This window comes from Amblyomma americanum, chromosome 1, assembly GCF_052857255.1.
Source record: "Amblyomma americanum isolate KBUSLIRL-KWMA chromosome 1, ASM5285725v1, whole genome shotgun sequence".
Lineage (NCBI taxonomy): Eukaryota > Metazoa > Arthropoda > Arachnida > Ixodida > Ixodidae > Amblyomma > Amblyomma americanum.
In genome coordinates, this window is record NC_135497.1 from 135871516 (window position 1) to 135887212 (window position 15697).

General features: G+C 42.1%; 1 protein-coding gene across 2 annotated transcripts in view; it reads left to right on the forward strand.

Moving 5' to 3' along the window:
* Wdr59 (WD repeat domain 59) overlaps positions 1-14976 on the forward strand; it is a 52714-nt gene extending 37738 nt beyond the window's left edge. The window contains exons 20-26 of one of the 2 annotated variants that reach the window (XM_077646993.1): positions 5314-5437; positions 8593-8619; positions 11928-11994; positions 12156-12273; positions 13782-13924; positions 13990-14097; positions 14586-14976. In XM_077646993.1, the coding sequence (XP_077503119.1) occupies positions 5314-5437; positions 8593-8619; positions 11928-11994; positions 12156-12273; positions 13782-13924; positions 13990-14097; positions 14586-14719 (721 nt within the window). In that variant the 3' untranslated portion in view covers positions 14720-14976. The remainder of the gene's footprint in view (positions 1-5313; positions 5438-8592; positions 8620-11927; positions 11995-12155; positions 12274-13781; positions 13925-13989; positions 14098-14585) is intronic. The other variant, XM_077646994.1, reaches the window with a different exon arrangement.
* The last annotated feature ends 721 nt before the right edge of the window (positions 14977-15697 follow it).

Below are 15697 nucleotides of genomic sequence, written 5' to 3' on the forward strand. Positions count from 1 at the left end.
TCAGTGCTTTTTGCTGCTACTTGCAGCCACATGTCTGAAAGCAAGGAAGTGAAGACTATTTTTAGGATATCGTGCTCTGTTATTGCAATATGGAAGTAAACACAGTACAAGAAACGAAGATTATATTGGCAAGAATTTTCAGGCACAGTATACCACATTTAATAGATGCTAGCCTCCCTGTCAAGAGTTCATAGTGTGAAGACTTTTCGGTTTCCCTTTGGATGTCCATAGCATTTTTTAAATATTCATCCAGTGAAAGGTAATCACTGTTGCTTCAGTTTAGTTCACTTCTCTGCAGCTGTACAAGGCATAGCATTGATTTGAGCTAGCCAGCTCTCTGTTTGAGAAGCACATTGGAAGTTCAAAAACATCTCCACATGGAGATAGAGTGGCTGAAAGTAGCTGTAAGCAGTCATAACATTCGAAACTTTCTGTGCTGCCTCAGTGGCTGTGGCATTCTGATGTTGAGAATGTGTTCTATCCTGCTCAAGATGGTTGCGGTGCATTTAAGTACAGCTGAAATGCAAAAAGCACTGGTGTACTGAGGTTTTAGTGCATGTTAAAAAAAAAACCCTTTGGTTGCCAAAACTAATATAGATCCCTCCACTACGGCATGTCTCTTTGGCATGTAAGAACTCACTAACCGTTAACCAGTCATAATTTATGGGCACAGCCAGGTTCACTGCATTGAGTTTGGGCTGTCATGATACTTGTGTCGCTTGTGGTATCCAAGATGGCATGCACTGTTAGTGCAGTTGTGCACACATCATATAGTACCACATGCACTTCGTCTGTGTGTGTGTGCTCATTGAAATCGGGGCAGAAATTAGTGTAAAACTAGAACGCCAAGAGTAATGATACATTATTCAGTCAGTCTCAACGTGCATAAAGAGCAACTACTTTACTGCTTAAGGCGCGAAAATTCACAGAATGCATATTTGTTTCAGCACTTAATGAGCAAACAGCTAGTGCTGCCTTGAGGAACATGCAGTTTGGGCCTGGTGCATTGTCGTAAATGCTGTCCTAATGACACGCACTGGCTGCACCTAGACAGCCATGGCTGTTTAATTCCTTCGAAAAAACATGCTATATGCTACCAACAGAATGATATATGAGTTTTCTTTTTTCAAAATGGGCCAACTCAAGAAACCAAAACTAAGTTGAATTATGCTGTAATAGCAAACTATTCCGTGCTTCTTTCTTTAGCAAAACTTATCAAAAACAAAAGGAACCATATAACTCCTGCGTGCAAAGCTCATTTCAAATAAAAATTGAGCCAGATCCTGCGGATGTGCGAATCAGAATGAGCCAAATCCGCTTATAAGAGCCTTCTAAGCTTGGACCTCGTAGCGCAGACTGTACCGAGTGTGGTTTCATTTCTTCCTTCTCCGCCCCTATTTTCTTGTTGACTACGAATGATATGAAGATATCAGCGGAACATCTGAAGACAATGATAGAAGTGATCATTACCGTGTCCACAAAGAAGCAAGGATATGCTTCTGCTGCATGGAATGCTAAAGTGTTTAGTTGAGCTAGTTGCTACTGGCTTCCTAAATTAGTATACTAGCAGAAGGGCAGACACAGATAGGACACGACAACGCTAGCAGTTGTCCTCTCACCTTGTGGCCTGTCTGCATTACCCGATTTGCTAGTAATCATGAATGTAGCATGCTACAGTGAACTAAATTTTATCATAGTTCCCACATTTCAGCTAGTTCACTTTACCACTGCCAAAATGTGACGAGAAAATGCGGTTGTCGTCCTGACGTTTCTGACACAATCCTGCTTTCCTCATTTAATTGCTTGTGTAGGTGAAGCACAGCAGTGCCATTGACTGCATACATTTAGTGATCTACTAGTCTTTCTGCTGAGTTCAGTGGAGAACTTTTTTTAAACATTGTTTTTAAGAACAGCGCTTAAATTGCCACTGTAGAAATGAAGTTGTCGGAACAAAACTTCGTCATATCAAGATACTGGCCAAATTGTCAGCATAATTTTTTGTTACTTGTTGGTGTACAGTTGCTGTAACTAGCATGTAAAACATGTCACATTAAAACTGGGATAGGGCTACAGTTTATGCAGATAACAAAGCTTTGCATTTTTCTCCTTTTCTGTTAAGATGGATTTGGCCCATTTTTAAAGAAAAAAAAACTCATTTGATGCCCACTAAAAATCTATTTAAAGTTGAAAAAATGTGTCTGTAAACTCTGTTGTTGCATGTGTTGTTGCATGTCTGTAAACTCTGTTGTTGTAGTATGACAGAATGATTTGCTCAAAGCATTGTTTAACATGCCCGTGGTGGTTTCTTTGTGCAGCAAACTATGACGATTATACTGTGCAAAACTGCTGTCTCCACTGCTCATGTCTAAATACATGGCATGACAGAAACGTTCATTAGCACATGAGTTGATATAATTGAGTGCCGTGTGTGTTATGCAAGGAATGAGAGCCTGATTAAGTTGTGTTGTGCCTGGAAGACTGCCAGATTTTGGCGCAAGTTATCTTAAACGGCCTCAGAACGAAGCTTGAACATAGCAAATAAACTGATGGTGTTGCTAAGGCATGTGCTGATGGTCGTCTTGGCCAGTAATGCCTTGAGGAGAGATACTTGGGCAAATTTACGCTTCATGGGTGGCGTAGAGTGCCAACAAATGAGCAAGGACAAAGGAAGCATTGGACAGTAGTGCCATGTTCATCAGATGCTTGTTTTGTCCTTGTTCATTTTTTGTGGTGCACAGGCGCGGCCAGAATAATACAGAGCACGCGACAGGCGACGCATCAAGAAGAAACTGCATCTAAGCGCCAGCTATCAACGACAGAAAGAAACAGTTGGCACTCCGCGCACAGCGAGAGTACCCACCACTGAGCCCCATTCAACCCTGGCGTTATCTTTGCTCGAAAGATGCTGAGCTGTTCCGAGCAATTCTGCCAGGTGATGCCTCCCTCCAAGCGGGCTGAGTTTATCGTCGATGTCGCGCGCCGAGCGCCAAGCTGTGTTGCGCTACGAAGCGCGCAGCCTTTCTTTTGCTGCAGGCATGCTGACTATACTTAAGCAGTGATGCCGACAGGCCTGCGGCAAAAAAGTGGGTCCGTGCCCCAGCGCCTCTCTGCACGTGCCGACACCCACAGTTCCCAATGCTCATGCTAGGTAGCAAGCATAAGCAGTTCTCCACAGCTCTGCGACCATTCCTGTACTCGGTATTATTCTGGCTGCGCCTGTACACCACAAAATAACTGTGAGGAATTCACAGAAGCAAAAAATAGCACTCACTTCCTCATGGAGATGCATATGTCCTCTTGTGATTGCACATTGCTGTTGGTTGAGTACTGGCTGCAAGGTATGAATGCTTCATCCTGAAGGCACACATTGTCAATTGGCGTAAGAAGCTTCAAGGGGAACGGGATGAGTTATACTGCTTGCCAGTAGCTGTGATGTATATGAGTGTTCGTTTAGATATTTATCCATGTACTTGCATCATGGCTGTGTATTACCTTGAAGTGCTTGCAGGTGCCAGTTTCTGCACAGATAGGAATGAGCATCAAGGGAAGGAGGATTTTAGTGAATGGAAACAATGTTCAGTCACCTGTAACTTCACTGGTTTGGCACCTTTATAAAAATATTAAATAAGGTCCTTGTGGCACAACATATCATGATATACATGGACACAGTGGATCATACCCTCTACCCTGCTATGATAGTGCTGGTGGCAGATGTGAAGGGCACCCCCCTCACTACCTCAGTAGCTGCACACTGCATGCAATCGACACAGAGGTGGCCAAGGAGACAGCCATAATGCTGGCCCTCTCCACCACCACCGCCACCTCCATTATAAGTGACTCCAAACGGGCCGTCCAAAACTACGTCCATGGCTGGATCTCTGCCCCTGCACAGTGCAGCCTAATGCACAAACTTCCCATTCTGTCAGTCTTGTATGGGCTTCGGCTCACTTCCTCCTGCCCAGCAACACTTCTACCCATAACACCACTCACAAATTAGCCTACCAGGAAGAGGAAGGAGGGCATGCCGAGGGTGCCCACAAGGGTATGCTCGCCAGCTACCAGAAATAACACAAGCCTACCGACTGGCCTGCCGCACGTACCAGGTGGGACGCAAGACACTGTCCAAGGCCCAAGAGCATGCCTGGTGCCACCTGCTGGCCAGCAAATATCCACACACTATTCTGTACCCCCACAGCTACCCCGACCGCTACACCTATGTGTGTGAGCTTTGCAACTAACCCGCAAACCTAACCCACATTCTGTGGGCATGTCTGCAAATATCGACTCCACGCAGTAATACCTAATACCCATACCATGGAGCAGTGGGTGGCACTGATATGCAGCTCTAGCTCTGCCTTTCAAGCGGCTGTAGTGGCCTCGCCAGCGGAGGCCGCCGGGGCTCTAGGGCTCCTGGCTGTCCCATTCACCAACCTCCCTACATTAAGGGGGGACGCGGCTTTCAATCACAAAAGTCTAGAAAAAAAATATAATTTTTAGAAAACACCAGATTTCGGATATACTAGGTCTTTCTAATTATATCCCGAAAGGTCTTCCCTGAAAATAGCCCAAAAGTGATTTTAAAAAAAGTTTTTTGTTGCCATAGATTACAAAAAACTGGCTAAAATCTCCATGAAAATGCCAGTTTTCTCTAAAATGTTTTTTGACCTGACTGCCCTGCTTGCAGAAAGCATAGCATGACAATGGCTTCATGGATTTTCACGCTTTGTTCACGTTTGTTGCGTTGTGTTCCTTGATAAATTCTTTATGCTGTGACGTTCGTATATTTCTGAATTACATTCTCATTTTTTCACTCTGTCACTAATTTGACGTGACGGTGATGAGTGCATTATGCAAGCATGGATATAATGTTCTGTGTAGAAAAAGCTCAGGTTCATAACAATATTGGGAGAATGTCACTGCATGAGCCAGGTTTTCTGCAAGTTTGGTATGACAGTGAAGTGCACAAAAACTTATGTCAAAACCACGTAAGAAATATGAGTGAAAATTTGTGCTTATTCATTTAGTGCACTTCCCAATAAGCGTGTCAATTTTCATCGCTCTATGACAAAAAATAAAAAATTTCACCTCCAAAACCCGCGTCCCCCCTAATTGCTATCAATAAGGCCTTCATCAATCAATAAATCAACATATTTTGGTTGGGGTTAAAAAAGTTGACGAAATGGTAGAGAACTTTGTATGTATTTAAGATTATTGGTCTTGCGCCTATTTAAGTTTATTGGTCTTGCGCCCTCTGCTCGTTTTATTTTTGGGTCTTTCAAATGCATTTTTTATTGTATTATGCACTCCTTGCAGCATCAGCCACTACCTAAACCATTATGACATACAAACTGTGGCCATGCTGTGCTGTATCTTCAGTGGTGAAAATGCAAATGGAAACTGTGGAAAGAAATTTGCCTTTGATCAGGCCTGCAATAGTGTAAGTTGCGTTGGATGTTACATAACCTGTACTGCAACAGAGTTAACTTCTACTATTTTATCGAGAATAGTGCTCAGCTGTGTTTAACTGCAGTTTTGTGGCCTCATTGATTGGAGTCATCATACCTTGGCTATGGCTATTATAGTCATTTTTGATTCACACACAAATGGAAACATTAATTGCTTAGCAGTTGCTGCTGTATTTATATGACTGATTTGTACTACAAGAGGTTAAATTCTCTCATAGTTCCTGTTTCTCTCATCTGTTTTAACTGCGATGGAAAGTAGGTAGGATGTGTATTTTTTTTTTTTGCAGCCATTTTTTCAAGTTCAAAGAGTTCATTTTAGCAACATGAAATGGATTTAATGAGTTAAATATGCAACACACCTAAATAATTTATGCTGCAGTATTACTAAGCATACACTAATCATTATGGTTTCATGTATTTGATTCAGGATCAGCAAAGGGATGGATGTTTATGCTGATTGAGCATAGTCTGAATGATTAAAATAAATGGGGTTATTACCATTGCCCGAAGTATGGCACACTGGTAGCAAGCATATGTGAGGCGTCTAATCTTATTACGACAGAAAAAAAAGTGAAATGAGAGCACAACTGCAGCAATGTGCAGTGATTAGAAAAACTTTGGTGGCCCTCTCATGGAGGCATGAGTACTGGCATTTTATATCTTGATTAACACTCAGTGGTTCTAGTACGGAAAAGTTATTATTCTGGAAGTTTTCCCATGCTTCTGAAGGAGATCACAAAATGCTAAAGAGCAGGGAAGTCATGCCTAATCCACACATGTTGTGCAACTAACTGGTGGAGTTTCAGGGCACCAATACAGCAGCAGTAGGCTGTGCTAAGTAAAGCCCCTGAGCAAACAAACAAAAAGCTAAAGTAGCAAATTCTTGTCTCTGTTGTCCTCCTCTCTCGTGTGCCCTGTGGAGGTATATTTTCTCTTGTGATTTCAAGTGCTTGTGCGTGTATGCATATTGGAGCTAGAACAAAAATGCTAGCATTTCATGTCTTAAAGCCATGTCCTAAATGGCAGACTATCATTAACATGCATGGCTTAGACAGTTAACTTCATAACTCTTGCAGCCCTGTTACAGAGGCAAGCATTCCTTTTACTGTAATAAATATGTTTGCCTTCTCTCTATAAGCTGAAGTGTAGTAAGAAGTATTGTCTGTGTTTCTGTTGCATTTTAAGTGCACTCTTCCACCTTGTCAATAATCAAGCCAACTACAAAGTTGAAGTTTCTCTCTATAGAGCCCAAGAATCTGCTGCAGTGTGTGCAGATTGAGAAACCTTTCCTTCGCAAAAATAGCAGTTCAAAGCTGATGGTTTCTTAGCATTGCGTGGAGTGGTTGTGAATCTGTGCATTGTTGCCCTCAAGTATGAAAGAATATTTAAACCAGAAGTTGTTGAACAGTCCCTGCCACATTTGTGTTAAATTATGGCCAACAGCCGTATACTTTTTCTGATGAATTTTGCTGTTTACATTTCCTCACTTTGGCATTAAAAGCATATGAATGCAGTGCTCTTGTACAAGCCTGCCCCTCCAACATTGTTACGTGCAAAAATGTGTCTATTTGCTTATTCTTCTTGACATTCACTCTTAGTTACCTTCTTTGTTTTATCTTCTGTATGTTAAGTGTGATTCTAATAACCAGAAAAAGAAATACTCACTTGTGCATGCTCACTTGCATGAGTTTTGTGCATGTCTTATGTTCGCCTTTAATCATCGTCACTGTGGTGACATGTTGCTAAACTTTTGTTAAGTGAAAACGCACTGACAGCACGCATTCACAGCCTGCACATTTTGCAATGTGGTCCTTTGCTCTGGCTGCTTGCTAGCTTTCTTTGGCAGCCATCTAAATGCATATAGAGTCATTCCTCACTATAATCAATATAATTCATCATATATGCAGACTTGAAATTGATCCCTCCTGAAGACAGATCCATACTCTCGTTTTTAAAGTTGCCTGCAACAGTAGTTCATGTCAGCAACCTGCTCGTTCTTGTTTTGATCAAGATGCCTTCCAGGCTTTTCAGACCATGACAGCTGTTGCCAATGGGCATGAATTGAGCCTACGCTCAGCTGGCTGTTGCTTCTAAAATAAGTGTGTTTGTTTACCATTAAAAGAAGAAGCACGCTATCTAAGGCTGCGGTTATTCGAACAAATAACTGGAGCTCGTCCGCAATGGAGAACCAGAAATTCACAGCATACTGCCTGCATCTTTTTGAATCTGGAAATTGTCTGTGAAAGTTTCGTGGCAGTTAGGTGGAAACCATGGAGGAGATTTTCTGAAGAAAAAACTGTGTAGTTTAATTGTCACATCATTCCAAAAAAGCACAACTGTATTATGAAAAAATGTATATAGTTCACTCTTCTCAGATTTTCTGCTTTTACAGAAGTGAAGACGTGTATTAAAGGGCCCTGTTGTGTATGTATAGAGGGCGCTACCCATTATTCATCTCATCTCTATATAAGTGATAGCCATCGGAATAAAGGGGCGTTCCCGATACCCCGTCAATGTAGCCTCGTCTGGTCCCTCGGCACTTCGCGCCACCACATACTGGCGCAGTCGACAGGATTCGAGCCTCTACAGGCCCCATGTTAAAAATTAGGCTTCAAATACCTAATTCATTGGAAAAACCTGAGGGCATCAAGAATGACTACTTGGTATTAATGCATTCGATGCAAGCATCCATAGTGAAATGTAGAAGTTTAGTGGCATTACTCTTTTTTTTTAATTTTAGGTTTCAAGCTGCAATGTATGCGTCGTGCCTGTGATATGCAAGCACAAGCAAATAGTGTAGGTAGAACAGGTGCACTGCCGTTGGCAACTTTCTGCCACACAGTTTCAAAACCTTTAAGCACTCTTTGCAACTTGGCTTAACAAGTTATAGTGCTATTTTCAGAAAAAAAAAAAAATTATTTTCATGCATTTTCATTTGCTGAGCTATGCATGCCAAGCATGGGGTTGGTGGATAGGTTTTCCTATTTCACATGCTGTAGGCAGTGGGGCTTGCTTGTGCTTGATGCTAGTGCTTCGGCAAGTTTTAGCTGGTCTGCAGCCTTCTGTCATTACCATTTGCCTGTTCCTTGAGCCATGTTTCTTTATCTTTTTACATTCTTCTCTTCAGCAACTTACTGGAAGCTGGTGGCAGAAGGTATGTGCCTTAATTTCAAACCTGCTCTGCTTTCATTGCGATTTGGTATGGGATCTTCCTCTGCAGCTTGTGCCTTTTTCCTCTGTTGCACTTGCCTTCTTCCCTTTCTGCACAGAAACTGAAAGGAGGCATAATGCCTCATGAGAAGCTTCTGAAGGATATGTTCAACTGTGATTTGTCTACCTAAAGTGCATTTTCTGCAAGCAATGCAGATTTACCTACTAAAAGTGAACGGTGCACAGCTGGAGTGTGCTCAAAGTATTGCTGTAGACCCTAGGTTACTGGCTGCAAGATATAGCTTTGTTTTATTAAGTGTATTATAGAGTTACCAGTGGATAACACTTTGGACACTAGATGTTATGAAAGCCTGTCCAATTATGTGTCTTTTTCTCTCCGTTCAAGAGACTTACTACTTTCTTTCATGGCATAAATCAGTTTTATTCATGAGGCAAACTACAAGTACCGTTGCACAGTTGTGCTAACATTATGGAGGATGCAGTTGTACTAACATTGTGGAGGAGGAGATGGTGGTTATGAGAAGGGGAAATGCACAGAAAGTGTCGGGCAAAGTTCTCCGCCTCTCCTTGCTTAGTTGCAGTTAGCATTGTGTGGAGGAGGAGGTTATGGAGAGAGGAAAAGTGAAGCCCCTCCACCTCTTCTCGTGGGGTCATGCTTAGCATTGTTAGCAGTGTGAGGGAAGGTGTGTTAACTGTCATGTGACTTGCAGATGCGCATTCTGGTGGTTGTGCCTGGTCGTACTTAGCTTTGCGAGCAGGAGGAGGCTATGAGAGGACAGATGCTTGCATTCCTGCAGCAGCTTTGTCCAGCTGTGCAAAATATGCTCCTGAGTGTTAAATCTGGAACCCATACTAAACACACCTTATGAACACCATATCAAAACACATTATCCCGGCTGTTGCCAGTACATTCATGTATAATTAGGGCAAGGATTTCTGTGAGTGAAAAAAAAAGTCTTTAAAAGCAAATGTGAATTAGCGCACATGCAAAACTACACTATATAGTTACTGAAACTTAAACAAGTTTGCTTGTTCTTCATTTTTTGCTTTTCAGTGCAAATGTAGCCTATGCAATCAGTGCTGAGTATGCTGCTTGTTCTAGTCTAATATTTTAAGGGGCACAGAAAGGGGTATTTGAGCTTGGCTTTAAAATGCTTGCACAATGTAGAGTACAGGCCACTGAGTGCCCATGCCGCGTACGAGACCTCAAAAGCGAACGGGAAATTTACAATACGTTTTAAAAAATTTCCCTCTTTTGCACCTCGCAGCGACGTGCGGTGGCGGGCTTTCGCGTGAAAACCTTGCAGACGACGTCACGTCTTGCAAATGACATCAGTAGCCGGGGGTTATCATTGGTTCACAGTGCCAAATTTTTTCAGACGTCACGCGGTACCGCGGCCGCAGCCACTCCGCACGCGCCACAGCCGGCGGAGGTAGGGGAGGGGCCGAGTGAGTGGGGCTGGTGAAGGAGCGCCGCCATTTCGGCATGCGAGAGGAAAGGGAAAGGCGCAAAGACGCGCAAGTTCAAATTTTGTCTGCATATAACTCAGCTTCCACAAAACGCATTAAAATAATTCTTGCTTGGGGATAATTATGAACCGTCGTCTTTTAACATCCCAGACATATCTCACCTTTATTGAGACCCCCTTTCTGGCTCCATTTAAGGGGGGAGCATGCTCTTGACAAAAAAATAATGAAGTCACACTTAAGAAACCTTCAGGGAACATGTATTTTTTTTGTGCTGATTCTAAATATGTCATTTGATTTCATGTAAAACAATTCCTTGAGCACTTATGTATTTATGCGTGTATCTTATGAAGAGTTTTGAAAAAAATTGCTGCAGAAAACTTGCTGATATGTATGCCATTGGGTTCTCTTGATACTAAGGAACGCAATAAGAGTAAAATTGTCTTCCTGCCTATCATAGAACTTAAGTTATAGGGTTTTAAAGTTGTCGCTTCAGAAATGCGAATAAAAGTGTGTATTCTCGTTTCTGAAGTGGCAGCTTCAATACCCTATAACTCAAGTTTTATGATAGCCAGGATGATAATTTTACCCTTATTGCATTCCTTGGTATCAAGACAACGCAATGGCATACATTTCAGTGATTTCCCTGCAGAAAATTTTCTTCCAAGCTCTTCGCAAAATAATTGCATAAAATTACATAAGTGCTAAAAAAATTGTTTTACATGAAATTAAATTAGATATTTATTTAGCTGCCGCGGTGGCTGAGTGGGTATGGCGCTCGGCTGCTGGCCTGAAAGATGCGGGTTCAATCCCGGCCGCGGCGGTCGAATTTCGATGGAGGCGAAATTCTAGAGGCCCGTGTACTGTGCGATGTCAGTGCAAGTTAAAGAACCCCAGGTAGTCGAAATTTCCGGAGCCCTTCACTACGGCGTCTCTCATAGCCTCAGTCTCTTTGGGACGTTAAACCCTCACAAACCAAACCAAACCAAATTAGATATTTAGAATCAGCACGCAAAAATACATGTTCCCTGAAGATGTCATAATTATTACTACATTAATAAAATTTTGTTTTCAAGACCAGGCTCCCCACTTAACGAGCAGTTGGGCAGTTCGATTAGGTTTGTAGTATCCTCATATTTTGAAGTAGCTCTATAGACCTTTTCGCGACCCTCGTAGCAACTGGTTTTTTGGATTTTTTGGGCTGTGGGGAGAACATGGGGGAGCTTAATCCTCAACTCTTTAATCTGCTATGAGCACAGCCCAGTGTCCAATACGACAGCGCTTATCAACCTCTTTTTGAAAAGGTCTATAGCTTATGTCCACGTGCAGTTTTGGACCATTGTTTTTCCACTCAACATCATCACTGTATTAATGCTGCACTACCGCAATAATAAGGGTGCACATAAAGTATAGAAAATCACGTTTGGCTGTGGATGCACTGTCATGACCCCAATGGTGAGGAATGGGCACTTAAACGGGAAAGGTGGTTTGCTGGCAGATTAATGCTGCATTTTAAACACCAATTTTTCACGTTATGGTAATTTTAATTGATGCATAAAGACATTGCCTTTGCAACCTGCGAAAAAAAAAAAATATTCCTGAATTCTGTTTATAATCATTCAGGCTAAAATTACTGGCTTGGCTTGAGCTTTGACAAAATCACCTTGTATTGTTTCATGAGGTGCTTTTGCATGGCATGACAAGGTTTTGTTAAAAGTGGAAGTTTTATGTTTTCCATCATTTAGTAGGGTTCTGAAAAAAAAAAACAATTTTGGCAAAGACAGTTTTCTTTTTAGAATGCTAATTGACACTTTCTTTTAATAGGTTGGTGGCTCTCCGTACCACACGGTCACTGGGCCTTCAGACGCAGTCTTTAGTGGACTGTACGTAGGTACTGTTTCAAATGGTTTTTACTACTTTTGTGATCTTCACTGCTCAGGCAAAAAATTTTCTCAGAAACTAGAAGTGTTATTAACTTTCATGAAATCGAGAATTTATACAACAATCCTAATTTTTATGACCGCAAAAAAAAAAAAAAACAACTTGTTTCAGAATCACTGAAGCGGAACCGTTCAAACAGCTGGTCAGACTCGATAGACGACATTCGTTTCATGGACAGCAGTCCTGATCCACGAGAAGTGGAACGCACCAACCACCGAGCGAACTGCAAGTGAGCATCGGGCGCATTTTGCAGTTTCTGGAATTCATTGTTGCATGCACGCAAATACTACTGGGTGTCTGACAGGGAGTTCAAGAAAGCTTGTGAATGCTGTATGTGCATATTGTACATTAGGCAATGGCATTACACATGCACCTTACTGTAGCACATATCGCATTAGTAATACATGTCTGTCATATGGCCATTTATGCTGATTCCTTGCTAGCAGTGATGCAGAAGCAAGGATGCAACAACATGGTTATCATTTTGAAATATGGAGCCTGAGGAGAGCCCTGAATTTTCTGCGGTAAAGTCGAGTATGAAAAGACAAATACATTATGTGGCGCATGTGGAGAGGAGGAGGAAACGGCGGAACACTTGATACTTTTCTGTAAAGCATTTCACCGTGCAGTTGAAGGCAATGGGAATGATTTATTCAAAGGACAGGGGAAAAAAAAAAAACTTTAAACGGTCAAAAATAGCCTAGCAGACGTTACCTGATTAGCGGCTAAGCTGAAGGCAAGAGTGAAATTTCGTCTGTGCTCTGAAGGAGTTTGTGGATTGGCTCATGCTACAAGCAAAGAAGAGCGTTCCTCCTCTTCAGTTTAGGTACAAAATATATTACGAGTCATGGCTAGGTGGTGTGAGCCGTCGCCCGATTTGAACTGTTCAGCCTCATGTTTGTCCATCCATACACGCCAGCCTGTGAAGAATGCCCCCCCCCCCCCCCCCCCCTGCACCTCCTTCCCTGCGCATTCCCGTGACGTTCAACTCTCCCATTGGCCGAAAGCCGTCACGTTTTTGTGCACTTTTTGATAAGCTGATGATAAGATCTTACATGGTATTGTCTCAAGTCCTTTAGCTCGTCCTACTCGATTTAACTATTTTCTGGAGGCTTAACCTCCTTCCTGCATAATATTCGTGGAAATATGGTGAATTAATCACTATGCCATTGAATTGTGTCGCTCCTACTCATGTCCACAACAAAAATAACATAAGAAGAATATGGCTATTAACACCAGTTATGCAAAAAATGATCAAATCTGCAGGGCACCCATTTAAAAGGTAGTATCATAATTTTGTTACCACTGCTAGCATTTGAGAAATTGGCATGTCGTCAGTTAGCAACAATTAGCATTTGGTCCATTTCATGCAGCTAGTCCGAATTGTGTGAAAGACAGAATCGAAGACCCCAAGCTAACTCAAAGGCTCATGGACTGTATAAACAATTCAATTTCTTACTGTTTTCCCCACAAAACTTGTCAGAACATCAGTGATGAGGAATTGTTGGACGCTAGCGGGAGTGGCACATTCGCACCCCCTTTTTCTTCACACAGCTTTATCAGAGAGACGCCATACATTGCTTGCTGCTGAGTTCACATTGATGAGGTCACGTTGACATCGAACATTGCATCCAAGCACTATTTAGGGCATGGAAATTTGATGTTGCAAATTTGCAAGACTGGGTGGTAAAGGCTCAATGTCTTATTTTGTACTGAAACATGAATTTCTTTCCAAAGGTTGCTTGATCCCACCAAATCTGCTCATTATGATGAATTTAAGAAGAAGTATGCAGAGATACTATACAAATGGAAGTTGTATGAACAGAGAGCATGTGTCCTGAAGTGCCTCTCAACCAGTCCACCTAAGGTGAAAGCAGTTGGTGAGTGCTGCTTTGTTAACTGTGTGGTAAGCCTTGCTAATCTTTGTGCCTGTGCTGTGTTGCAGACTTCATTACAGTATGCCATTACTGCAAGAGTGACGTTCGCAGTGTTCAGTGTGATGAGTGCAAGAAACTTACTTTGCACTGCATTGTCTGCCATCTGGCAGTACGTGGTAAGCATTTCAATTGGTTTGCTGCTGTTTAGAGGACAAGTCTTGATTACTACTACTGCCTGACCGATTTGAATTCCTTGCGCAAAGCACCAGAAGGAAATTTTATCGTGCTATGTTGAATAGAAGGTAAGGTACCCATAAAGTACCCACATAGTGTGCTTCACTGCATGTTCAGCAAACTCTTGAGGTACCCCCTTTTAGTTTGGCTTTGTTTCATGCATAAATTTTTGTGCTAAACATTCACAGTTTGATGCATGTCAAATTTTTTGAGGGCCAGGGTATATGGGAGGGCCTTAAAAGGGTTGGAGGAGGTAAGGAGAATATATGCTGCTTATTGTTCTAATGGAGGTAGGTTGCTGACCACATTTCCACATTTTAGCTTTGGAGAAGGGGCCTGTCTTGCATTATTGAAGGTTTCTGTGTAGAATACACTTGATGTAAAACATAATTTTTGGCTTACTTTTTATTGCTTGGTTGTGTTTGTGCAGGCCAGCTTCACTTCTGCGTTTCTTGTGGACATGGAGGCCATGTTGAGCACCTGCTGGACTGGTTCAGAACTCAGTCACAGTGCCCATCCGGCTGTGGTTGCCGCTGTTTAGCAGAGGGAGAAGTGTTTGCTTGACCACACCAGCCAGCGATGTGAACACCTATGTGGTTTTGAATGATGTGTCCTTTGTAATATGCTCAGATTGTTGAACAGCGAGGGTAACTGGGAAGTCTGCTCACATCAGTGCCTTTTATAAGAGAGGTTTTGCAATTTAATTTTTGTACTAAACAGCCTGAATATGAATAATTTATTAGTCACAAATGTTTGCTTGTTTGTTCATATGTAAAAAGTGTAAAATATGCTGTAAATAAACTGTTCATTTCTCAGTTTTCCACTTGCGGCTTTTTTCCAGAGTGCTTGGGTAAAAGCATCAAACACGAGGACCAGCTATTCCGTTCTGATCTGCACCCTAAATGTTTTCTAAAAATTTTATGAAGTTTATAAATGTGTCAGATTATAATTCCTAGCCCTCCATTATAGTGCCCTTTGTAACCCATGTGCAGCTTCGGAAAGTTGAACCCAACATGACAAGATCTTAGAACCCTCCTTCCCCACAGCATGGAACTGCTTTTTTTTAAAGTTATATTCGGTTCTGTTCCTGTGTGATCCCAGAAGGCATTCTAAATGTACAACATGCTCAGCAGAAATGAAGCATTGAAACATGCATTCAACCTCAAAAGAATGGTATTCCATTACTACAGTGCGATGAATGGGACGTAAAAGAAAGGAACGCGGAGGGGGACAACATGCGCTGCATAGAAGAAAGGAACATGCAAGGACACAACACAACGCTATCATAGAAGAAAGGAACATGCAGGGACACATGTCTATCTCCCGTTAATCGTGCTGTAGTTGTGGACCGTCGCCAACTTGCCCAACAACTTAACTTGTTGAAAGAATGGGGGCACATGTGCAAAATGCAAGACTTGGCAATAAGCATATTTCGGCAGGTTTTGCAGGATTGCATTTCAGTAGGCACTTGCACACCTTATTTACTTTTGTGGCCCAAAATACATGCAGATCATCAGCAGCTAGATATAATACTGACATGAA